The sequence below is a fragment of the Abrus precatorius genome, unplaced genomic scaffold (genome assembly GCF_003935025.1).
Source record: "Abrus precatorius isolate BTA unplaced genomic scaffold, Abrus_2018 Scaffold7, whole genome shotgun sequence".
NCBI classification, from domain to species: Eukaryota; Viridiplantae; Streptophyta; class Magnoliopsida; order Fabales; family Fabaceae; genus Abrus; species Abrus precatorius.
Genome location: NW_020874417.1, coordinates 35,697,278 through 35,720,387, shown reverse-complemented (window position 1 = coordinate 35,720,387; position 23,110 = coordinate 35,697,278). Strand labels below are relative to the sequence as shown.

At 24.7% G+C, this 23,110-nt stretch overlaps 1 protein-coding gene across 1 annotated transcript; it reads right to left on the bottom strand.

Moving 5' to 3' along the window:
- Positions 1–2,296: 2,296 nt before the first annotated feature.
- Positions 2,297–4,075, bottom strand: LOC113873290. The gene has a single exon (XM_027511344.1). The coding sequence runs from the start codon at positions 3,249–3,251 to the stop codon at positions 2,703–2,705; it is 549 nt and encodes a 182-aa protein (XP_027367145.1). The 5' UTR covers positions 3,252–4,075; the 3' UTR covers positions 2,297–2,702.
- Between the last annotated feature and the right edge of the window lie 19,035 nt (positions 4,076–23,110).

Sequence of the window (23,110 nt, the reverse complement as noted above, 5' to 3'; positions counted from 1 at the left end):
TTAAAATTTATAATGTATACATTGTATTTTTTTATTTAATAATTTTTCATTCTAAAATTTTAACAAGTGTCTTAATACATTAATTAGCATTCGTCAACGTTATATTTGTCAACAACGTTGTGTGGCATGGTTTCTTTACTAGGAAAAAAAAAATGTATATCAGTGATTATTATTTATTTAATTTCTGTGACGTGAATTTCTATGGTCGTATAGTTTGTATATGTTCGGCAAAATAATTTTCGTATAGAACGTTACTATTAATTCATATTTTTATAATTTTATACTGAAGAGAGATCTAGAGTTATTTTTTTATGGACAGAAATAAAAATAATGTAAATATTAAATGTATCTTATATTTAATGCAGCGAGTATAACAGTTGTATATTGCAAAATTATTTATAATCAAATGTGTTATTTATAATTCACGTTTTTCAATAGAATACCAGCTAACCGATAACAAGTGTTTGTCGGAACATATAATCGAAAACGAAACATGGTTGAGAGATCAATGCTGCGTTTGTCCTCCGTTTCTTCTCGATTAGGATGCACGGGTTTTCGTGTGGGTCGGATCATGGATATCACATTCAATTTGATTAAACATTTTTATTTGGTGTTTTACAGAATTGATTAAACTTATCAGAGGTTAGCATATTAACGAAAATTAATTAAAAACAAATTGTAGAGTTCCCTTTAAGTATTTAACAGTGATGATTTTTATTTTAAAAATAAGTATTTATTATATCCAAAAGTAAATATATAATAATTATTTTCTAAAATAAAAATTTATTATTTTAATATATTAAAAAACAAACAAACAAATATGTAGTAAAGTGATGCGAAGTTAGTGGATGATAATGGTAATTTATAGTCATAGAGATGTGGTTGTAGCATAGTGGTTGGATCATGAACCCATGATGATGTGTATTGAAAAAACTTTGTTAAAAAATCTCCAATTTTTTTTTTTTCGAAAGGTTCTTCTTAGTGTCGGTTGGAAAAGTACTTAGTTGAGTGCACCTAAAAAAAATTAGTTGGAAAAGACTGGTCTTGAGAGCGGTTGAAGCAGAGATATTTTTACAAGCGGTGGTTCGCAAGAACTGTAGCATCGACGCATGGCGAAAGCACGTGGTGGTGGGGTGCAACAACGGTGAAGTTGTCGTTATAACCAAAAATAGAGTTGCAACAATCGTGAAAGCTCAAATTCTTCTTCACATTCATGAATGGAAAACGCAATCATGGTTATCGAAGTGTTCAGGATTCGTTTGGAAGGTTGGATAAGATAGAAAAAAGAGAGTAAGAAACAAGAATTAATTAAAATGTAATAACAACAATAGAATAGGATTTTATTTTATTTTGTTTTATAATTAATGTATATTGAGACAATAAGTTAAATTTATTACGTTGTGTTATTTTATTTATTTATTACCTAAATTATCTCATGAAGTAAATTTATACTAAATATTTAAAAAAATATTATATTTTATTGATTAAATCAATGTTAAAAACAAATTAAATAATTCTGTTTTTTTTTCCCCATTAAATCTAGCAAACAAATCGTAAGAGTTCAAAATTTGTGTCAGCAGTTTCCTCGACTTTCTTCTTTGTACAAGTCGTGTCCACCTCCTTTGATAATTTTTTTTCCAATCTAACGACGGTAGTTAACTCCATTACCTAATCTATTTTGTAGATTTTGTCATCAGGTCTAACTGACTGTGCGATTACTAAAAAATTATCATATCTTTAAATGAAAAAACATTCATTTTAATTAAGAATACGGCTTAAATAGTTTTTACATATATCTCCATTTTGTTTAATAATTTAAAACAAATTTTATTACAATTATTTTTTCTCTATGTTAAAATAAATATTATTCAACATTCTTTGCCCATCCTCTCAGTCGGTTCCATGTCCACCATTCCCATAAATATTACTGTGAACTGTGAAGAGAAAAAAAATCCTTTGGTTCAAAAACCTTTTTGTTTTGTCTTTAATGTACAACTAAAAACGAAATTTCGTTCTTTATCTCTCTCTCTCCCCATTAAATGTTGCTTAAATATATCCCTCCTTGTTCCCTTACCTTTTTGTCTTTACTCTTTTAATCTTCTCTACTAACTATTCACTCATTCTTCGAAAGTTTTAAACTCCTGTTAAAAAATCTAAGGTTACAAGGTCGATGATTTTATGATTTGCACCGACGAGGAAAAAATTAAAAAAGACAAATTGTGATATTTTTTATTTAGTTAAAGAAATAATAATAAAATAAAATAACTAATTTCTTTTTTCATTTTCTTTGAAGGGTTAGTCTTTTGAAATCTCTCAAGTCTTGGCACATTTTAATTCACAGAACTAAAAGGTCATTATTTTAGATAAAAAAAATTAAAAAACCAGTTTCCTTCCTGTAAAGATTAGGTAGGAGAGAATAATTCAGTCACGAGTTCAATGTACCAATTTTTTACTTAAATTTTTTAACGACCATTTGCAGAAACGGTTATCAGGCAGAAGCATACAACGATTAATAAAATATATAAAAATTAATGAAACCGCGAAGAATATCCTCCTTTTAATCTTGTTATCCTAAGTCCTGCTTATAATCTTCTGTAATTCCCTTTGTCCAGAAAAGGGAACAAAAAAAGGTGAGAGAAAAGAAAATATTTACATGTCTAAGAAACTTTCCCTTTCCTTTTGTTTGTTTTTTAACGTAATTTCTATTGTGCGGGCAAGGACCCGTGCCGCCACGAGTCAGAAAAATCAGTTGAGTCATAATACACATCGGAATGATCGAAAAGCCCTTCAAACGTAACGTACTCGGTGTTGCAATCATAACCGAACTCGGTTCCCAAACCAAACGAGTCATAACTCGGAATCCGATCCTCAAACTCCCATAACTCACCGATTCCAGACGAGTCAGACGAAACTCGGACCAACTCGGGCTCCTCATTCTTCTCCTCCGGCACCGACGAGTTTCCGGCGGGGGGAAGCCCAAGCTCATCATCGGAAGCCTCCAAGAGGTACCCGATCTGCGCCTGAGAATCGCCGGAATCTGACGTCACGTGGAGGGAAGCGGGGGAGGAAGAGGCCGAAATCTCCTCCTGCAAGCTCTTCATGACAGAGTCAAGGTCCTGAGTGGAAGGTGTGTGATCAGCGTCGTCGAAGAACTCGAGTAAATCGTCTCTGAGTCGCTTCGCCTGGGGCGATTCGAGGACTGACTCGTCCGAGTCATCCCGGACTCGCTTCTTGCAACTAGAATCATCCATAGAGAGAGAGAAATAAAAGACCAAAACGATAGCGTTTTGATTAAAGAGGGACGTTTATTGGCGTTGTTTGGACAAGAGTTGACACGGTGGGTTGTGGTGCGGAAGAGATCTCTTAGGGTTTATATATAAAGGGGGACAATGGAGAGAGAAAGAGAGAGTACGGTGTAATGATGCTGACGATGCAGGCGCGTGGGACCGAATTCTTAGCCCATCACACACTTTGATTTGCCTTTTTGTTTTCATGTTTCTCGATTCTTTTTCCCTTTCGCTTTTTCTGTTTTCGTTTTTTAAAAGAAATTGGTGGCTGCCTTTTCCTTTTTTAAATTATTAAATTGAGTTTAATTCGAGGTTGGAGTCCGGGTCAGTTGCCGTGGGACCCGCTTGCCTAGTCAATCCCGGCTTTGGTGCTTTATTCGGCTCGGTTTGGCTCCTGGTTTTCTAGGTTTTGTTTGGTTGGTATGAATGTGAAATTTAGGGTTAAGTCTGAGGGTGTTTTCGGAAGCAAAGTTGTTGGGTTTTTTTTTATCTTTTTTTTAAAGATATTGATGGGACTTGAAATTACATTCAAAATTCCAAACTGGTCGATGGGAATGGGCTTTCTGAAAAGGTTTGAAGAGAAAGGAAAGGGTTGTCAAATTGAGTGCTGTGAACGTCAATAATGTTGCATTTAAAATCTTTACGATAATGTTGCCCACTATCACTGCCTCAATCAATGGGATGCCGATACTCTTAGCCTCTCTACCTTTATTTAGTAACAATTTTAAGAGATCCATTTTTCACTGTTTCCAATTGTAAAAAGGCCTCTACTCTCTAGACTTACTTTTATCATCCCAATGTTTCTCATGTGCTTCTAAACTTCACTACTTTACTTATATATATTTGTACCTTTCAATCAACTTTTTACTTTAAAAATTATATTTGTTAACAAAATTATCAATTATACACGATAAAAGATGAATAATTAATGTGTAATCCCTCAATTTTATTATTAACAGTTAAGCTATTCCACTTTCTTTATAGATGCAAATCTACAGTATTAAAGTAGTAGATATCTCACATGTTTTAAAATCAATTAACATTTATATTAAAGGACAGATAATGTTTAAAATTGTAAATATGTGTATTTTGCTTTGCATTTTTCAAAAACTATTTATTTTCTCGGTTTGTATAAATATTTCTAAAAATAGAAAATAATATGATATTTGTGTGATTATATATATATATATATATATATATATATATATTCCTGAAAAAATAGTCTCTAATTTAATATAAAGTAATATTAGATTATCCTTTTTCATGTAATATAATTTATGACTTATTTTATTTAAAATTGTTCAACTAATATCAAATGTCTGATTTAAATTCAAGTTCTATGCACGTATGTTTAAAATAAATAACTAGTGATATTTAACGATCTACTGTCGTATTATTTAATTAATGTAAGATAAATTAAAACTTACCTTTTAATCTCGTTTAGCTATCATAGCTAAATTCCTTAACTAAGATGTTCTCAATAAAAAAAAACATTGAATTATAATATTAAAATTTGATAAATAATTAAATTAAGTGATCCATATTTATTTTTTTGTTAGATAGGATTTAAACGTTAGTTAGTGTACAATTAATGGTTAATGAAGATAAAACTGTTTTTTTTTTCTCTCTTTTTATATATCTTTTAGACTATACTTGGGAGTTAGGTTTAGGAATAGAAAATAAGGAAAAGAAGGAGTTAGAAGAGATTTTATTTTGTTTGAGAATTATTTAATTAGGAGAGAAAGATTTTTTAGATTTTTCTAAACCTTCAAAAAATTTATTTTTTGAGTTTTCCTATTTTAGATTTTTTTTTTCTCTCCCACTCTTTCATATTATTTCACAAATAGAATTTTTTAAACTTTTTTAAATGTTATTTTTTTAAATAATAATTTAAAAAATAAAAAATAAAATATTAATTTTAAAATTATTTATATAATTAAACCTCCTTATCACCTTTATTTTTTAATATTAAATATCTAAATAAAGAAATGATTTAACTTTCTTCTCCCTCTTTTCAAATCCTTTTTCTTTTTTTTCCTCCAAATTTTCAAACAATTTAGTCTGACATAACTATTTTTATCATTATTAATTTTCAAAGTTTATTATCTAAGTTTTTTTTTTCTACATCTCTCTCTTGCGCGCACACGTATACATACAAGTATTCACTTTTATAAAGTTGAACAAATAAACAAACTCACTGACTAAAAATTTTACCCATTCATAATATTATTATTATTTTTATTGAATTTGTCACGTTATATATTTCTTTAAAATTCTTTTAATTTAATTACTTTGCAATTTCATGCACGTGTGTGCTTTATCGACTTTTCATGTTTCCCAACCTTCTAAATTTAATTTATATAGCTTTTTCTAATTTTAAACGAGTACCAGATTAAAATATTGTTCTATTACATATATTATGTCAAATTGTTTCTGTATCTAACTTGTTTTAATGTTTTACGCCCTTCAATTTTTTTTTATAAAATCAATTATTACTGTTTTTCTATCATAATTATAAAATTATTTTATTAATCTCATTTTTCAAGATTAAATTTAAACACATAAAAATAGTTGTAAGTTTAGTTTTTTTACTGTACATTTATTTATTATAATTTGTTTATTAAGAAGACATGAACTAATTAGTTATATTTATTCATTTAATGTAATTTAACTATTTATTATTATAAGTATTTTTAAAAGATAAATTTATAACATGTAACTAATTTTTTATTCTTTTTGACTTAATCATTTATTTATTTTAGAAAAATACCAGATAGAATAATATTTATCCAAACAGATATATGTTTTTTATTTGTCGTTTAAGATTATCCTCGAGATTTAAACAGTATTTGGTGTTCTAATCTTTAAAATTATTCTGCTTGATTTATCATTATACCCGTCGTTTATCATATTGTTTTGGAAAAAAATGTTCTTAATTTAGTTTTGTGAACAAACATTTATTGTTATAGTGGGCATTTAAAACTCGATGGTTTAGGGCCTTTAGGCTTTGAAAAATGTTTTTTTTTTTTTTCCCTTTTCATCACACGAAAGGTTACTTATTTTGTTAAGAAACAAAGTTTTATATGAAATAAGAGATTTGGTTAAAAGAAAACTTGATTTTAACTGGTTGTTATAAAAATGGTTTAGATGAGCTTGCCTAGTCAAATAGTTGCTAACTTGCTATTACGATAGTTTAGTAAGAAGACGAAACTTTTATTTTAAGAGGTGAAAGCGAAACCCAAGTGGGTGGTGGCTTAATTTATTGCAGCAACACGTCACTTATCTTAGTCCTTATTTTGGGAAAAGCTTAATCCTTAAATCCTTATTGATTTGCTTAGGCGAGCTTCCCGAATAGTTGGCGGTATTTGCGTTAATTTTTATACAAGAAACGGTTTTCTTGAGGGTTTGATTAAGAATTCAACGAATATTTTATACACTAAAAATCATATATTTTTAAAATTTTTAATAATATTCTTAAAACATGAATTAAGCCATCTATTTATATAAATTAAGGTAGTTGGGGTATGTCAACAACCACGTGAGTGGATGAATAAAGGGCAAGTAGTAGCAGTACTTGGCATTCTCAACGACAGTTGTTATGATCATAAAATATGTGTCTCTTTCGCCACACAGTGGCAGTGAGTGAGTCAGTGATAGTGGGCAGTAGACGACGACTTCATCCCAATCCCTCCCACTTCCCCATATAGTCAGTGGCGGATTAAGACCCTCAACCAGTGCCAGTGGGTTAACTATATCAATTTTTTTTTTATTTTTCTAGTAGTTTTCTTAATCTTTTTATTAATAAATAATAATATATTTTATTTGGTATAAAACAATTAATTAAATAAACAATACTTTAAAAATTAATTTTAAATTGTTATTTAAATTAATAATACTATTTTCATCAATAAAGCATATTAAAATTATTTATATTTAATTCTTATATTATAAATATAATATTATACTTTTTTAAATTATTTAATATAAATCAATCAATTATATAATTAATTTTACTAATAATTTAATTTCATAAATTATTTATACAATATCCACACCTTTTAACTAACTTCTCAACTAAATATTACAAACACACAACTTTTCCATAATTTCACTGAACATAGCCACTGTCAACTAACTTCTATTCACACATGTATTTGGTAAGGAGCAAAATCATTAATAAATACGACTCCATAAACTACACTGTCAACAACCCAATATTTAAGTTTAAATCTTAATAAATATAAATATATTAAATAATTGTTCTAAAATACATTGTTTTATGTTATATTATTATTACAAATATATAATTTAAAATATTATTTCTAAAATATTGAAATAAACATTAAATATTAATATTTTAAAATTTAAAAAAAATAACAAATATAGCGATGAAAATGGGTGTAAATATAAGTACTTTTTAATACCCATCTCATCTCACCTGTATCTTATTAAATACATCAGATTTTAAACAACGAATTTAAAATAACACTTAAAAATCTTCATAATTTTTATTTACAAAAATATGAATTAGTTATTTTGTAAGCTTTTTACGTTGAATTTGAATTCAATTATTCTGTTTGATTATAAACACTAAACATGTACTGATGTCATGTTTTATAATTGATTAATCATTTATTTGTAGTATGTTCATTAATATATATTTTTATTTATAAATGTCGTTTCGCATATTGAATCACTATATACGTGGACGTAAAAAACAAGAAACTTACATGCTGAAGGACTTCCGTGCCCCTTTCAGATTTAATTTAAAATAAAAGATTACGAAGTAAATAATTTTTTTCAACAATGAAAAAAGTTAACAAAACAAGGAACTGCAATCAAATAACTTTATTTTAAAAGAAAATATTAATAAACATCATTAAACACTATTTAAAAAATTAAAAAATAAATTTATCGGTATGCTGTATCTATAATTTTAATATATGTTTTAATATTTTTTTATTTTTTAATCAACATGCTTTAAATAATAATTAAGGAGACCAAATTTTAAATCTGAAACAAACCGACACAAAAACACGTGATTCATGCCTTCATGCGGATCGATGGGAAGCACGGCACGTTGTTTATTAATTTAATTTGTATATAGTTCGTTGACTGAATGTGCAACATGCTGTTTAGCACGTGTTGTCCGTGTTATTATATTTGGACAATTATTGTTTTAAACTAATAAGCTTAACGTAGAATACACGTGTTTTCTTTTTATTTAAATAAAATTACAAGTCTAAAATTATGTAGAATAATTATATTTAAATATAAAATGATAAATGTTTTATTATATTAAATACAGTAAGTTTAAAATAAAATATTTAAAGTTAAAGAAAAAATATTATTAAAACAAAGACACATAAAATTACATGAACGTGTTAGAATTTAATTTTTAAACATTAAATTCTAAATTATGATTGATTAATAGCATGATAATATTTACAAAAAACAAATATGTGATGAATACAAATTTAAATAATTCTTAAAAACACTATCGTTCAACGATTATTATTTTTATTTTATCCATTTTATTTTACATGATTGTGTTATAATTTTATCATATATATTAAATGTGGAATACATAAATAATATTTTTCATTGTTTTGAAGAAATATTGAATATTTAAACAGATGTAAAAAATATTTGACTATTTTCAAGAAAAAACTCTTGTTTACGTATTGAGTTAATTTATTTTATAAAAGGTACTATACAAAATATTTCAAATTAGTTTTATTTATATTATCTAACGTGTTTGTTTTTTTTAATGCATTTCTAGAAAAATAAAATGAATTTTTAATATTTATTTATTACTTATTTTTAATTAACATCTTTTAAAAAAATTATTAAGAATATCTAATTTTTTATTGATGCCATATTAAAGTGAGGTTGTAAAAACAAAGTCGAGGGTTTTTTTTTTTAAGTATAATTAGTTTTAAGTTTGAAACATATGAATTTTATAAAAACATATTTTCGTTTGTGTTTTAAAATATAATTTTATTTATTAACAAACAAATATAATTTTAAAAATGCTTCTCTCAAATATTTAAACTTATTTTGAACTTTCAAACTTTATTATTTTTTTAATATTATTCTCTCGAGTTGAATCCTATAATATTTAAAATAAATGCATTCAAAGTTGTTGTAAGTATTCTATATTTTTATCGACGGTGTTTTTAGTCGATAAATATCATTCAAAATATAGAGATCACTGAAATAAAATTTATTTATCAAAATAATATATTTGTTTTACACACAACAATAATTGAAGCTCTATCAACAATCCACCAATGTATAGTAGGAACAACTTTAATGTGATTTATTTATTTCATATAAATTATTTTAAAATTTGATATTACTTTATTACAAACTAAGATTGATTTGCAAGTTTATTTTAAAAATTTATTTTATAATAAAACTTGTTCAATTAAAAAAATTCTTTAAGTAAATGAATTTTGCTTAAATCTATATATCAATAAACAAACTTAAACTTTTAAACTACGATAATCGAACAGTCGCAACGGGACGGTAAAAATACATTTAAAAAAAAACATCTATTAGGAATAAAAAAATATTTTTTAAAAATTCAAACAACTTGTCACTAAAGTTTGTTTTCAAAAAACTTTTAAAATGATAAATAAAAAATGAGTTTAAGAATCATTTACATGTAGCAAAGATATTAACACCTTAGAACTTTTGTTTAAAAATAGTTATCTCAAATTAATTGTGCAAATTTATTTTAATTTAAAAAAATATTTATTTAACCTCAAAACAATAAATGTCGCTATCTTATTAAAAAGAAAAAAAATATTTTTAAAGAGAAAATTTATTTTTAAAAATTATTTTGACTTGATAAGTTTAATTTTCGCTCTTAAGTATTTATCTAGATATAACGGAGAATTCAAAGTTACTTAGTTATCTAAAAACTACGAATTTTATTGATTAAAATTAAGTTTAGTAAAAAAAGTTTATTTTTAAATTCAAATTATTTTTGTAAGATTATAATGTTTAAGATACAAGATAACACAGTTATACATGTATCTTATGAAAAAAATAATAATGAAGGTAAAAGAAAATCATACAACTATATTGTAAATCGTTAAAAAAATTATCTGTAAAAAAATATTTAAATTTAAATTATAATTAATATTAAAAGAGAATTTAAGATAGTGTAAATAATATATAAATCTCTTATAATATTTGGATAATCGAAGGCAATGTAAATCATACATTGATATTTAAAAAATTTATATAATAAAATAAAGAAATAATTATTATTTAATTTATCAAAATTTGAAATATGACTTAAAAAAATTACAATGTGAAATTAATTTTATTTGATAAAAGAATAAATATATTTAAATTGATTAAAGAAAATAGTTATTTAATAAAAAAAATTTAAATTTTATTTGATAAATTTATATTGCATAAGCCTCAAAGTAACGTTGTTACACAAAAGTCTTTACTATTTAAAGCGTATAAAGGTATAGATGCTACACAATAACACTATAAATCGTCGCACTAATATGATAAAAATATTTTAATTTAATTAAACAAATAAATTATTTTTTATAATATAAAATAGATAAATATTTTAAACTAGATGATACATTTTAATTAAATTAAAATAATAATGTAATTGATTAATTATAGATATTAGATTAATTTTTGTATAAACTAATGATGTATAAAACCTAGACTTTATCAATTTATAATATATAACGATAAAAAAGCTATAGGTTAGTATTATAAACTGATACAATTATATTATTATTTATTTTTTTTATAAAATAATAGTTATTACTATCCGAGAAATAAAAGAATGTAAATCATAAATATAAAATTGAATCATATTAACATTTAAAAATTACACAATAAATAAAATAAAAGATAATTATTCTAAAAAATAAATAACTAACATATAATTAAAATATAAATAAAAAATGACTTGAAAAATTATGGAGATAATTTATTATTGATGTTAGAATGAAATAAATTTTATAAATGAAAATTATTATTATTTAGTATAATTTAGACCACTTGCCACAAAAAGAAAAAAAGAAAATAGAATATTTGGATTAAAAAAATTAAATTTATTTATTTTAAAAAATGGTACAAAGGTAAAAAAAAAAAATTAACTTTAGATTTAAGTGGTTAAGTTTTTTTAGGGCAACAAATGAGTTTTTTTTTTAATACAAAAAAATAGGTCATAGAAAGGATGAAGATAAGTTTGATGGAAGGCATAATTGAGTGATAAGTTAAGGAGTAAAAACTTTCATAATTGAAAGTAATGAGTTGAGAAATAAAAGTTTTCAAGATTAAAGATGTGGGTTGAGACACAGATAAAGAAAATGTGGAGAGAAAATGAGTTATACTTTGTTAGAGATGAGTTAGAGCAGTAAACTTATATGGATGGAAATGATGAGTTTATAAAGATAAAATGAAGTGATAGAAAGGAAAAAAAAACTCTAAAAATAAATTTCAAATGTTAGTTAAAATATGTTTTTAAGAGTTTTATTGAATAGAACATATATTAATATACATAAAAAATTTCATAAAATGCATAATACTTACTTAAAATTTTGAATTTCTTTTTTTTCTTCTCCTCTTTCTTTTTCTTTCTAAGTTTAAAAATATTTCATTTAAAAATTTTTAACCTCCTTTAATACTTTTCTTACTCTATAGTTCTTTTTCTTTTTTTATTGTTAGAGTTTTCACAAAAATTTAAAAGTTCTAAATTTTTTATTTTTTATGTATAAAGTAATATTGATTTAAGAGTTTGATTATTTGTAATATTTTATTTTTTTAAAAATTAATTTTGAATTTTTTCCATTTTATTAAGATAAATTTTTGTTTTTTCTTAAAAACTTTTATTTTTTTTTCCTTTTTTAATACCAAAATTCAGATTTTTTTAAATAAAAACTTTTAAATCAAATTTGCATTGTTCACATAAATAAAATAAATACATGATATTAAAATTTATTATGATTATTGAGCCGGTCTATTAAGGGCTGCAAAGCTTTTTAAATAACTTAAAATCAAATTTTTAAAATATTCAAACGTGACTTATTCAGTAAATAAAGTTAATCTTGTATAGACCTGATATAAATTAAGCTATAAACTCTCAATCAACTACCTAACCTATTTTCATCTCGTCAGGCTTTACTAGTTAAGTTACCGAAGGTTTGAATTGGGTTACAATTATTGTTAAAAGTGGATTATGGATGAGTATTGTCACGAGTATTTATAGACCGTTTTTTTTTAAGATCAATCCCAGACTTTGTTTTTATTTATTTTTGTAAGGATGTCTTGGTGGTGAAAATATTACTCTTTTACATTTAGCAATTCTGTATTATTTATTTATTTATTATTATTTTATGAAATCAACGAGAAGTCGAGAACAATTTTTTTTTTTAATTCTACTTATAATGATTCTTATGTGGTTAGTATTAGATAATAAATAAATGAGGATATTAATTAATATAGTAGACAAAAGATACAATAAAAAAGTAGATAATATTTCTTTATAAAATTTAAATAACAACATTTAAAAAATGTAAAATATAAAATGTTTTACAAAACAAAGAGAGTATTAACTTAATTCAATTTACGATTATGTGTTTAAAAAACTCATAGTTGAAATATAAACAAAATCAATAATATTCTTCATCAAAATTTTAAAAGTGACTAATATTTAACTGTCATTACGTAGTATGTACGATAAACGAAAAAAGGAAAAAAAGAAAAAAGAAAAAGAGATCCATATGAATATGCATCACTTGGTTGGTTGTTTGTGAAAGGAAACACGCGGAGCGGTGAAAAAAAAAAAGGTTTGTTTTTTTTACCTCACCCAGTGTATTTGTAAAACATATCCTCTTGTTTAAGTCATTTTTGACATATAACTTGAGTGTATTTATTTTTTAAAAATTAGTATAGACCCAACTAATATTAATATATATATTAAATAAATTAAGATGTATGTTACATTTAACGATAATTAAGATATTTTTTTTTACGTAGAATCTTTTCATCTTCTTAAAATAAAAATGAAAAAAGAGATGCAATGTATGACACAATCTTTTAAAACATATTAAGCATCTAAAACGGGTCATAATGATATTGATGATATATTTAAAATTAACTGTAAAAAGGAAAAATAACCAGTGGGGTCAAGTATCCTAAATTCCAACGATTCCTTGTTGAGAAGGAACTACGTTAGGAGAGGCACTTGCTTTCTAACTTGCTCACGACTTTGTCTTGGCAAGAGAAGGATTCAAATATACTTGATTGTCAAGGAAATGGCATTGACATTTCGCTAACTTTCCAGAAATTAATTGGCGATCGTAATCTAATCTTTGCGTTTGTGGTGGGTCACGCTAAATAATGCTTCCCCTACAAAGAAAAATTCCTTCAAAGCAATTAATCTCCATTCTCCTACTTTTCAATTCAAATACAATTCATCATGCTCCAGACGAATGGGTCACAAATATATGTTAGTCAAATTCGTATGTCTTAATCAATCACCTTTTATTCCTATCCCCATTCTTTCAAATTAAAATTTGGAACCGTCGTCTATTTTAATCACTAAGAAATTATTTCTTTTATAATTCATATATCAACATTTTCCTTTCTTTGAAAATACAACTAATCAAGAAAATAGACTTTCCCCTATGTAGAGTCGCCCGAACCGTTCAAAATTCAAATCCATGGGTTTGCTTATAAAAATAACTATTCTTTCTTTTTCTTTTCCATACTCGCTTCCTTTCTTTTACCGCTTAGATAAGGTTTAGTTTGGTCCAAGGAAAAAAAATTTAAATTTTATAGGATAGAAACAATTTCTTTTTTCAAATTTTAAGTCAGTTAGATGACAAAGTTTTTTAAAAAATAAAAAATATAAATTATGTTAAATTTATTAAACAATATTTATTTTTATTCTAATTTTATTTATAAAAAATTTCTATAAATTTATCCAAATCGATTCTACCAAAAACCAACTATCTGTTGTTCTTTTAATTAGATTCATCTGGAAATATTATTTTATCCCGAGGAGTTAGATTTGACCAATAAATCTTTGAAAAAGGGCGTCATCACACGTCTCAAGTTACATGTTATTGCTATTTTCAAACAGGAATTTTTCTTCTTCTTTGTCTAATAATCTAATTTATCATGTTGAATAAATGACAAACAATATAACAACAATCGGCATGCTTAAGGTAGAAGTTAATAGAATTGATTTTTTTAAAAATAATATGACTTCTATTGTGAACATATATAATTAAGAGTTATGTTGTTTATAATATTCTTTTATATTACTGATCTTATTATACACTTTTATCTCTTCTCTTTTTTGTATCTTTGTTGTGTATTTGACTTATAAAGAAATTATATAATTATAACTTATTGATTGTTAAACATCTTGAGTACATTAGTAACTTGTTGGCATGTTCGAACTATGACCGGAAATTCTATCTTGAAAAAGGTTTCACGTAAATTGTAATGTAAAATAAATTAATTTAATTACATTAGATAAAATATTTTTGACAGTACTTGTATAATATAGCTTTTGTGTTGAGTTTTTTTCCTCTCCCAATATATAAAGACAGATTGGCGTAATTTTTTTGTTGCCTTATCTTTTCTTTAAATGTGAACATTCTTTTATTTCGTTTTCATGAAACTTTTTACTTCGTTGAAAAACACTACCATTATTTTTTACAATATCTGTAATGGTTTGTTGTTGATTTGTAATTTTATTTTCAGAAGAAGAAAAGTCAATAATAAAAAAGAACCACTACCCTTGGGATCAAAATCAAGATTGAGTTGAGCTTTGATCCAAGTTAAGCAGTAGCGGTGAATGGTATGAGAATATAATTTGTCAACGTGGAAAATGATGAACAAGATAGGAGAGGGGCTAGAAAAATCAACAATTACCAAATTGGAAGCATCTTCAAAAGTCATGAAAAGTAGGTTTAGTCCGCACTACCTATCTTAATCGGTTTGGCTTAGAGTTTTTTGCTGACACATTACAGCAATTGTGAACAAGAAGGTTTTAAAAGTATACATAGCCAGAAATTATGCCAAAAGAAAACGAATCTATATATATTAACTTGATAACTATTTGAGGGAGTTCTCCATTTTCTTTTAAACAATTTATTCAAAGTTCGTTCGGTAAATTATTTCAGTTAACTTTTTTTTTATATAATATAAATGTTAGCCTATAAATATCTTTAATTTAAAATACTTTTATTCAGGTAAGATAGAATTATTGTTGTTGTTATTATTATATATGATGAAAATTACTTTGTTTAACAATTTTATTTTTTTTTGTAAATATTGAATGTTATCGATTCAGTTGCTGAATTAATTTTTTAAATATATTTAATTCAAAAAATAGACTAATAAATAATCAATTAAAATTTATACATGTGTGTGATAGAAAAAATTAATTTGATATTTAAATGATTAATAACATGACAAAATTATTTAAAAATATAAATCTATAATTACTAAAAAATATAACAAAGTAGAAAATTACGCAAAAATTTGTACAGACATGATCTTTTATATGATTCTATATTTATCAACTAATTTAATAGCTAACGATACACAGTCAACATAAAAAATTTTATGCTGCTCAGTTAATCATGTAAAAGTTAATAATTACTGTTAATATGATAATTTATGATTAGATAACAATATAAAAATTTTATACTCCAATACATTTCAATTCAATTCCTAAAAAATCTTATTCAACATGTTAATTTAAATACTTTTATGAAACAGTACTTTACTTTAATTTTAATTTTAATTTAATATCAATCTGTAAAAATTTACACTATAAAACCAACTCAAATACACAGTAGATACGATTCATAAATTGTTTTTTTTTAATATGAGTGTATTTTAATTTAATTTATAATTTTTAACTAAATTTAGCTTTCTCTATTTTTAGCTAACTTATTATCTATTTTATTAAACATATTAAATACTTTTTTAACTGGTAAAAAATAGCTTTATTTTACGGCGAAGACACTAGGGTTAAGGAATGATCGTGTTGTTATAAAGAGAAGACGATAGCCTAAATGGGTAGTTTCAGCTTGCCGATAACCCACTAAATCTAGGCCATATATTCGAACATATTCAAGTTTACTATAGCAAAAGATACTTAACTAGGTGATACAATTCCCGTAATGATTAATCATTGTTATTTTTCTTATATTGATTTTCTTTGATTCTATTAATTTATACAAGTCAATTGAACAAAGCATAGGCACTGCAAAAGTTCTAAATCCTGTTAAAATAAAAGATAACTATAATATAATATTTATACACATAAATGATGAAACTAATAATTTACATATTCCTTTTAAAAAATACCAACTATCAAAATTAAAAATTAACATATTCAAGTGGTTAAAATATTTTAAATTTTAGTAACACCATATTCTGATTTTAAAAAAAAAATCATGTCAATAATCAATTAAGAAGTAAAAATAGATCACTATAAAAAAAGATAAAACGCAAATAGAATAATATACACCCACTACAAACAAATTCATATACTAACCAAAACAAATGCATCAACTTAGTTCGCGCAGTTTATTTGTCAAGAAAACAACCCACGAAAAATTAAGTTTAAACTGTTGTATTAGTGAAAAGTATCAACTTATCCTAGGATAGGTTGATGAATTGTCCACTTAAAGATTAAAAACCTTTAAAGTAATAACAAGTTAAAAAAATAATTAAAATCTAATCAAAATAAATAGTTAATTTTAATATTATTAAATTTTAATTTATATTCTTTAATGAAATCCGAATATGTAAGAAATAAAAAAAAAATCAAAATTTTAAAATTTCAAATAAAATATAAAAAGCTTGTTTAGACAGATCCAATCAGTCTTAACTATTTTATAATATAAGATTAGACAGAGCTCCTTAATCTGGCTAATAATAGTAAATTCTGATTTCATTTTATCAAATTTGATTGAGGGAATCAATTCGATGAGTTAGATCCATATATACTAATATAACATCCTTAGAAACACACTACTACGTACTTACTTGCAACTTTTTCCTAAACAATTCACCAAATGGTGATTAATTACTTTTTTCTGAAGTATAAAAGTTGAACATTAATCAACGCAATTAATCGAGTTTAGTTTGAATATGGACGACAACTTACTTTTCCTTTCAACTAGACCAATTATAATAGGTTGAGCATGCTTTTCTCTGTTGTTCACACGAAACCCGATCATTATAATTTGGGAGAACACTTTGATAAAGTTGGATTCATAATTGATGTTGGCCCTCTTTCTTTTCGTACAAATATGTTCCTTGCTGTGGAATTATTTTGTAAAGGAAAGGGTTCCTTTCTTTTTTTCAACACCGATATTTTTATGCTTAAATATTTTCATCTTTCTTTTATATGATATGATCAATCATATCTTTTATTTTCTCTCATTTATTTATCTCTTCTTTTCACCTAAACAACACCTCAAATGTGGTGTCAAGGTATCATTATTCTTCTTTTCCTCCCAACCCACGCATCCAACAGCACTAATATTCTCACGCCATTAATCAATCTCCCTTCTTTCACTCTCTCTCCATGCATCCGTGTCTATGTTGTGGTGAAGTCTGCATCATGCACAAGAAAAATAAGTTTGGAACCTAACAAAGCCGATAGCCTAACCCAATCAATTCCAATATCTATGTTTATCTACGTATACCAAAAAAGACAAAGCTACCATTCACACCACCCACTCACTATGGCTAAATAGGATATACCTTAGCTTTTATGTATGGTCCTACGGCATAAGTGGATCTCACTGCTATATGAACATCAATTTATCTCCTTGACCAAAATAAATTCCCTCATCACATGGACGCACTCATTTTATCTCTACATCTACACTGCCTTGATCAACATAAATTTCCTCATCACATCACATCACATCACATGGAGAGAGATACAAAGCCCAAGTAAAGCATGTTTGGTCAGAGCATTTTAGTTTGTCTTGTTTAACTAAAGTTAGCGGGAGCACGTGTATCATTTGTTAGCGCATGTTTAGTTTTGCGTTTCAAATATCTTATCCTATGCTTTGGTTAAAAGCTTGTGTTAATTTATAATTTTTGTCCAAATAATTGTTTAGCAATTTCAAATGGAAAATCAAACGTATACTTGTTCAGTGTAAGAGCTAGGAAAGTCCTGTTAAAGAAGAATAGACTAGTCAAACAACGTGTACGTAAAAATAATTTATATACACAGTGTCTTAGAATACAGAGTTGAACTTTAAAGAAAGAAAAGAGAAATGAAATAATTTTTGTAATAGACATTCTCTAGTTTTATAATCTTTTAAAATAAAATAATAACTAATACATACTTAATTAATATGTCAATATTTTATATATTTTATGTTTCTGAATTTAAAATGAAATATTTATATCATTTTTTTTTCTAAAACTTAACTTTCAAAAATATTTTTATGATACATATATTTGGATGCATGGTCTTGGAGTTGAAGAACGAGAAGATAGTCGTTCTTATTTTCAATTAACAGAATTATATAATATTTACGATAATAAATAAAAATATTAAATTATTCTAATTTATCATTCTTATTAATTATAAAATATTGTTAATTTAGAAAATATTTATTAATCATAAAAAACTTTGTCCTTAACTTTTTCATTAAAAAATTAACTTATGAGTTACGGTACTTATTTAAATACTAATAAGATTTCTGGAATTAATATTTTTGTATTTCATATAAAAAAAATCTTTTGTTGTAATAAAATTGTTTGGTTTTGATGCTTTCCAGTGGATAATATTTCCTATAAAAAAAGGAACTTTACCTTTCATTTTATATTAATTATTCCTTGAACTATACTCAATGTTTCGATAGATTTTTCTGTTAACTCACTATCGATAAATGAAATCTGACCATATAACTACTATATTTAACATAAAGCTTTTCTTTTCCTTATTACTTTCAACAACAATAATAATAATAAATAGATAAAACGTATACAATGAATTGAAAAATGAAAAAAAACGAGGCCTTTTGATACATCTGGCAAGAGTTCGTGAGCAACAAGTGTCGCAAACTTGGCGAGAGAACTAAAATTAACTAGAGGCTTTCATAGAAGACATTATTTGGGACAACTATTAACGATAACTAAAATTAATTCTAAGCATTTTAAAATAATATTTTTGTTATTAAATAATGCTATTATACTTTTAATGAAATAAATATTTAGGTCAAATATATTTTTATATCTCAAAATATATATCATTTTAATATTTGTTTTTATAATATTTCTGTTGTAGTTTTTATATTTTAAAACTTTATTAAATTTTGTCTATAGTAAACAATTAAACGATGAGGGGATTAACTTTATATTGTTACATGTTATTTTTTCTAAGTCACACTAATAATACAAATTAAAATTAATTATTTTTAAAAATATATAAAAATTAGGACTAAAATTTAAATTTGGTCAAAATTAAAATATAAAAGTTATGTGATAATTTTTAATTTATTATTTGACTTCATTTTTTAAATCTCTACTATTTATGTATATATAGTTGTATCAACTAAATTTATTATTTTTATATAAAATAGACTGTTTCAATATGTATATATAGTTGTACTTTTTTAGTAAAGTATGCTAATATTTGACTGAGAGTTAGAAATTATACTGAAAAAATTTCTATTGTAGAAGAACCAAATGTTATGTATAAGTTTTTCTCAAAATGTTTCACTTATAGATAACGAGAGACTAGTGAGTGAAGTTCACGTTGCTATGAAGAAAATGAGACACATAATATAAAGGTTTCCTTGTTTTCTTTCTTCTATACAATTGAGCGCGATGCTTAAGAAGAGAAAACTTCCCGATGCATATAAGATTCACTATATGCTTTAATAATTAGTAAAATTAAGTTTTGAATACACTAATAGGAGGAACCAATTATAATTTTACATTAATTTTGTTATGACTAAATGAATAATATAATTTCAAATTTATTAATTTTAAGTGTTTGAGAATTTTTTATTTTAAAAAATATTTATTATATTAAAGATGCATAGATGCAGTGGTGTAAACATTTTTTTTCAATAAATGATTAATAGTGCTAAGGTTAAAAACGTGTGAGGGGACCAGAGCATTGACTCATCCCTCCTCCGCCCACACCTAAGCTATCTGCAGCCATTACCTCAGTTGCAAAGTGCTTCACCCTAAGATAATAAGATTTTATTAAAAAATATATTTATATATTTTTTTACAACTTTAATTAATTAATATATTTTTCAATAAAAGATAACTCTTTTTTTATTGTTTAAAAGTAAATAATTTTTTATTTTATTATTTCTACAAATTATAAAAATAAAGAGAACAACTATTAAAGAAACATAAATCAACGACCGTGATTAAATATAGAATTATATTAAATATTCATTCATCGTTAATGGGTTGACACTAATTTAACAAAATGATTTATTGGAATAATAACTGTAATTTAAAGACTAATTAGAACGAAATAAAAATAAAAGGGCTATCTTTTATTTTATATATTTTTAATAAAAAAGTATTAAAATATATTTTTAATTATTAATTAAAATTATAAAAAATATTAATTTTTTTATAATTTTAAAAAAATTTAAACGAATGAATATATGGAAGAGAGAAGCTGAACAATGGATACACGAGCTACAATATTTGGGAGTATATTTGGGCTTTGTATTCTAGGAGTGGCATTTACGGGCTGGACCAGGCTCAGTTCTCTTGCAATGAACATGTTCAAATGTTCAATGGGGAGATAAATTATTTTATTTATAATTTAGTGGAGAACTTTGATATATATATATATATATATATATAATCATAAAAAAATTTAAATCAATGTTTAATTTTTTTATTCATTTTCAATTATGATTTTCTGGTACTTTTTTCCCAAATATTTTAAAGTAAAAATATGTATAACATTTTACAACCATGAGTTATGTTTGTAGATATATTAACATTTACTATCAATACTATTTTTCAGACACTTGAAAAGCATGTTTAGATTTTAAAAAAAAAATCATGACACAAGTATCAAAATATTTCTTTATTAGTTAAAAAAATGTGGATATAAATCCCTTTAAAATTTCATTTATTTATATATTAAAATGAATACCAAAATTGGTATACAAAAATTAATAGTTTTAAAAATGTTCCAACATATTATAAGATATAAAATATATATAAAAAACAATAGTTTAATTTTGATTCAATATCTATATAAATATCCATTAATTAAATTATGCTGTAAATTTAATTTTAAAATAATAATTATAAAAATTACTTATATAATAAATTATAATTAAATAATAATATAAAAAATATTCATATTGTCAATGATTTTAAATACATTTAAAACTGAACACTAACATCGTATCAAATTTAATCATATTATATGCAGATATAATATTTAACATATATCATTAAATTTAATCATATATAATTGTTTATTTATTTTAATTTTTGATCCAATTAATTTTTGTATAATTAAATTAAACACATCAATAATATAAAAAAAAACTATACTTCCATTTAATTATGAATTGACATATCAACAAAAATAATTATTTCTATACCAATTAATATAATAAATATATTAATAATATATTTTAATTAATTAACAAAAACTATATATATATATATATTAACAATGCATCAAAATTAAACTCTTATAATTATAAATTATGCATATAAATATATGTATGTATAATGTTGATAATATGGTAATTTCGTCATTTCAATTTTTTTTAAAAGATTGAATGTGTAAATTTTATATTATTTTTCTATACTTTGTTGGGAGATTTGATTTATTTTATGCAGAAATATTCTTGGTGAAGAAATGGTAAAAAAAAGGATGTTAAGCAATTAAAAATGTTGCGTTTTGGTATCTGGTAATCATTTCCATCGGATGGCAAAACTTGCAAATTGCAGTGGGTTACACAGGGGCTTGGGCTCTTCCTGTTCGGAGTTCTGGGTGACTTACAGTGCATGATCTGTGTCTTGAATGGTTGTGCTTCAATTCGTTGTTGTGCTTTGCATTTGAGAGATGAAGAGTGGTTGAAATTGATAGAATGTACGTGTTTCCCACTGTTAAAAAGAAGGGAATGAGTGGCCAGCAAATTCCTCTTATGCTTTAGACGTTGATATCCACGTTCTCGATACTTAACATTAACATCTATGGGACGCTTCATTTAAGAATATTAATTATAGCTTCTTAATAATTAATGGCTCGTTGGTTCTCCATTGTGTGAAAGGCCGTATAAACAACGGTGGCCACGAAATCTCTCTGTTCTCCTCATATAGTGATTTAGGCTTACATTACATGTGCCTTTAGCCTTTTAGTCACTTGTATAGCAATTAAATACTGATTTGGTTAGAGATTCCATTCTATTCAGATTTTTCTTATATGTATAAAAAATTCTAACGAATGGTTTTTTTTATTCAACGTAAATTTGTCATTGAGAATTGTTTCGGCTGGTTGAAAGATTTTATAAACAAGTTCGGTTATAATAATTCAATCTTATAATACTAAATACCTTAGAATTATTATAACGTGATTCTGATCTAATACTGGGGGAGAGAGAATGAGCTAAAAGATTAGTTATCTAAAATGATTTAAGCAATTTAAGAATAGAAGCTCTTGCTTGTATAGGTGCTGACTTTGTATTAATACATACAGAAAAAAGTTTTGATCTACTATATCACTTCTCGGTCCTCTTTCATGTTTGTAAATTAAGTTTGGATTCGTTTCGATTATTAAAAAG

Excerpts from the sequence above, each read along its gene's own strand:
- LOC113873290 (XM_027511344.1), bottom strand. The coding sequence starts at position 3,251 with ATGGATGATTCTAGTTGCAAGAAGCGAGTCCGGGATGACTCGGACGAG.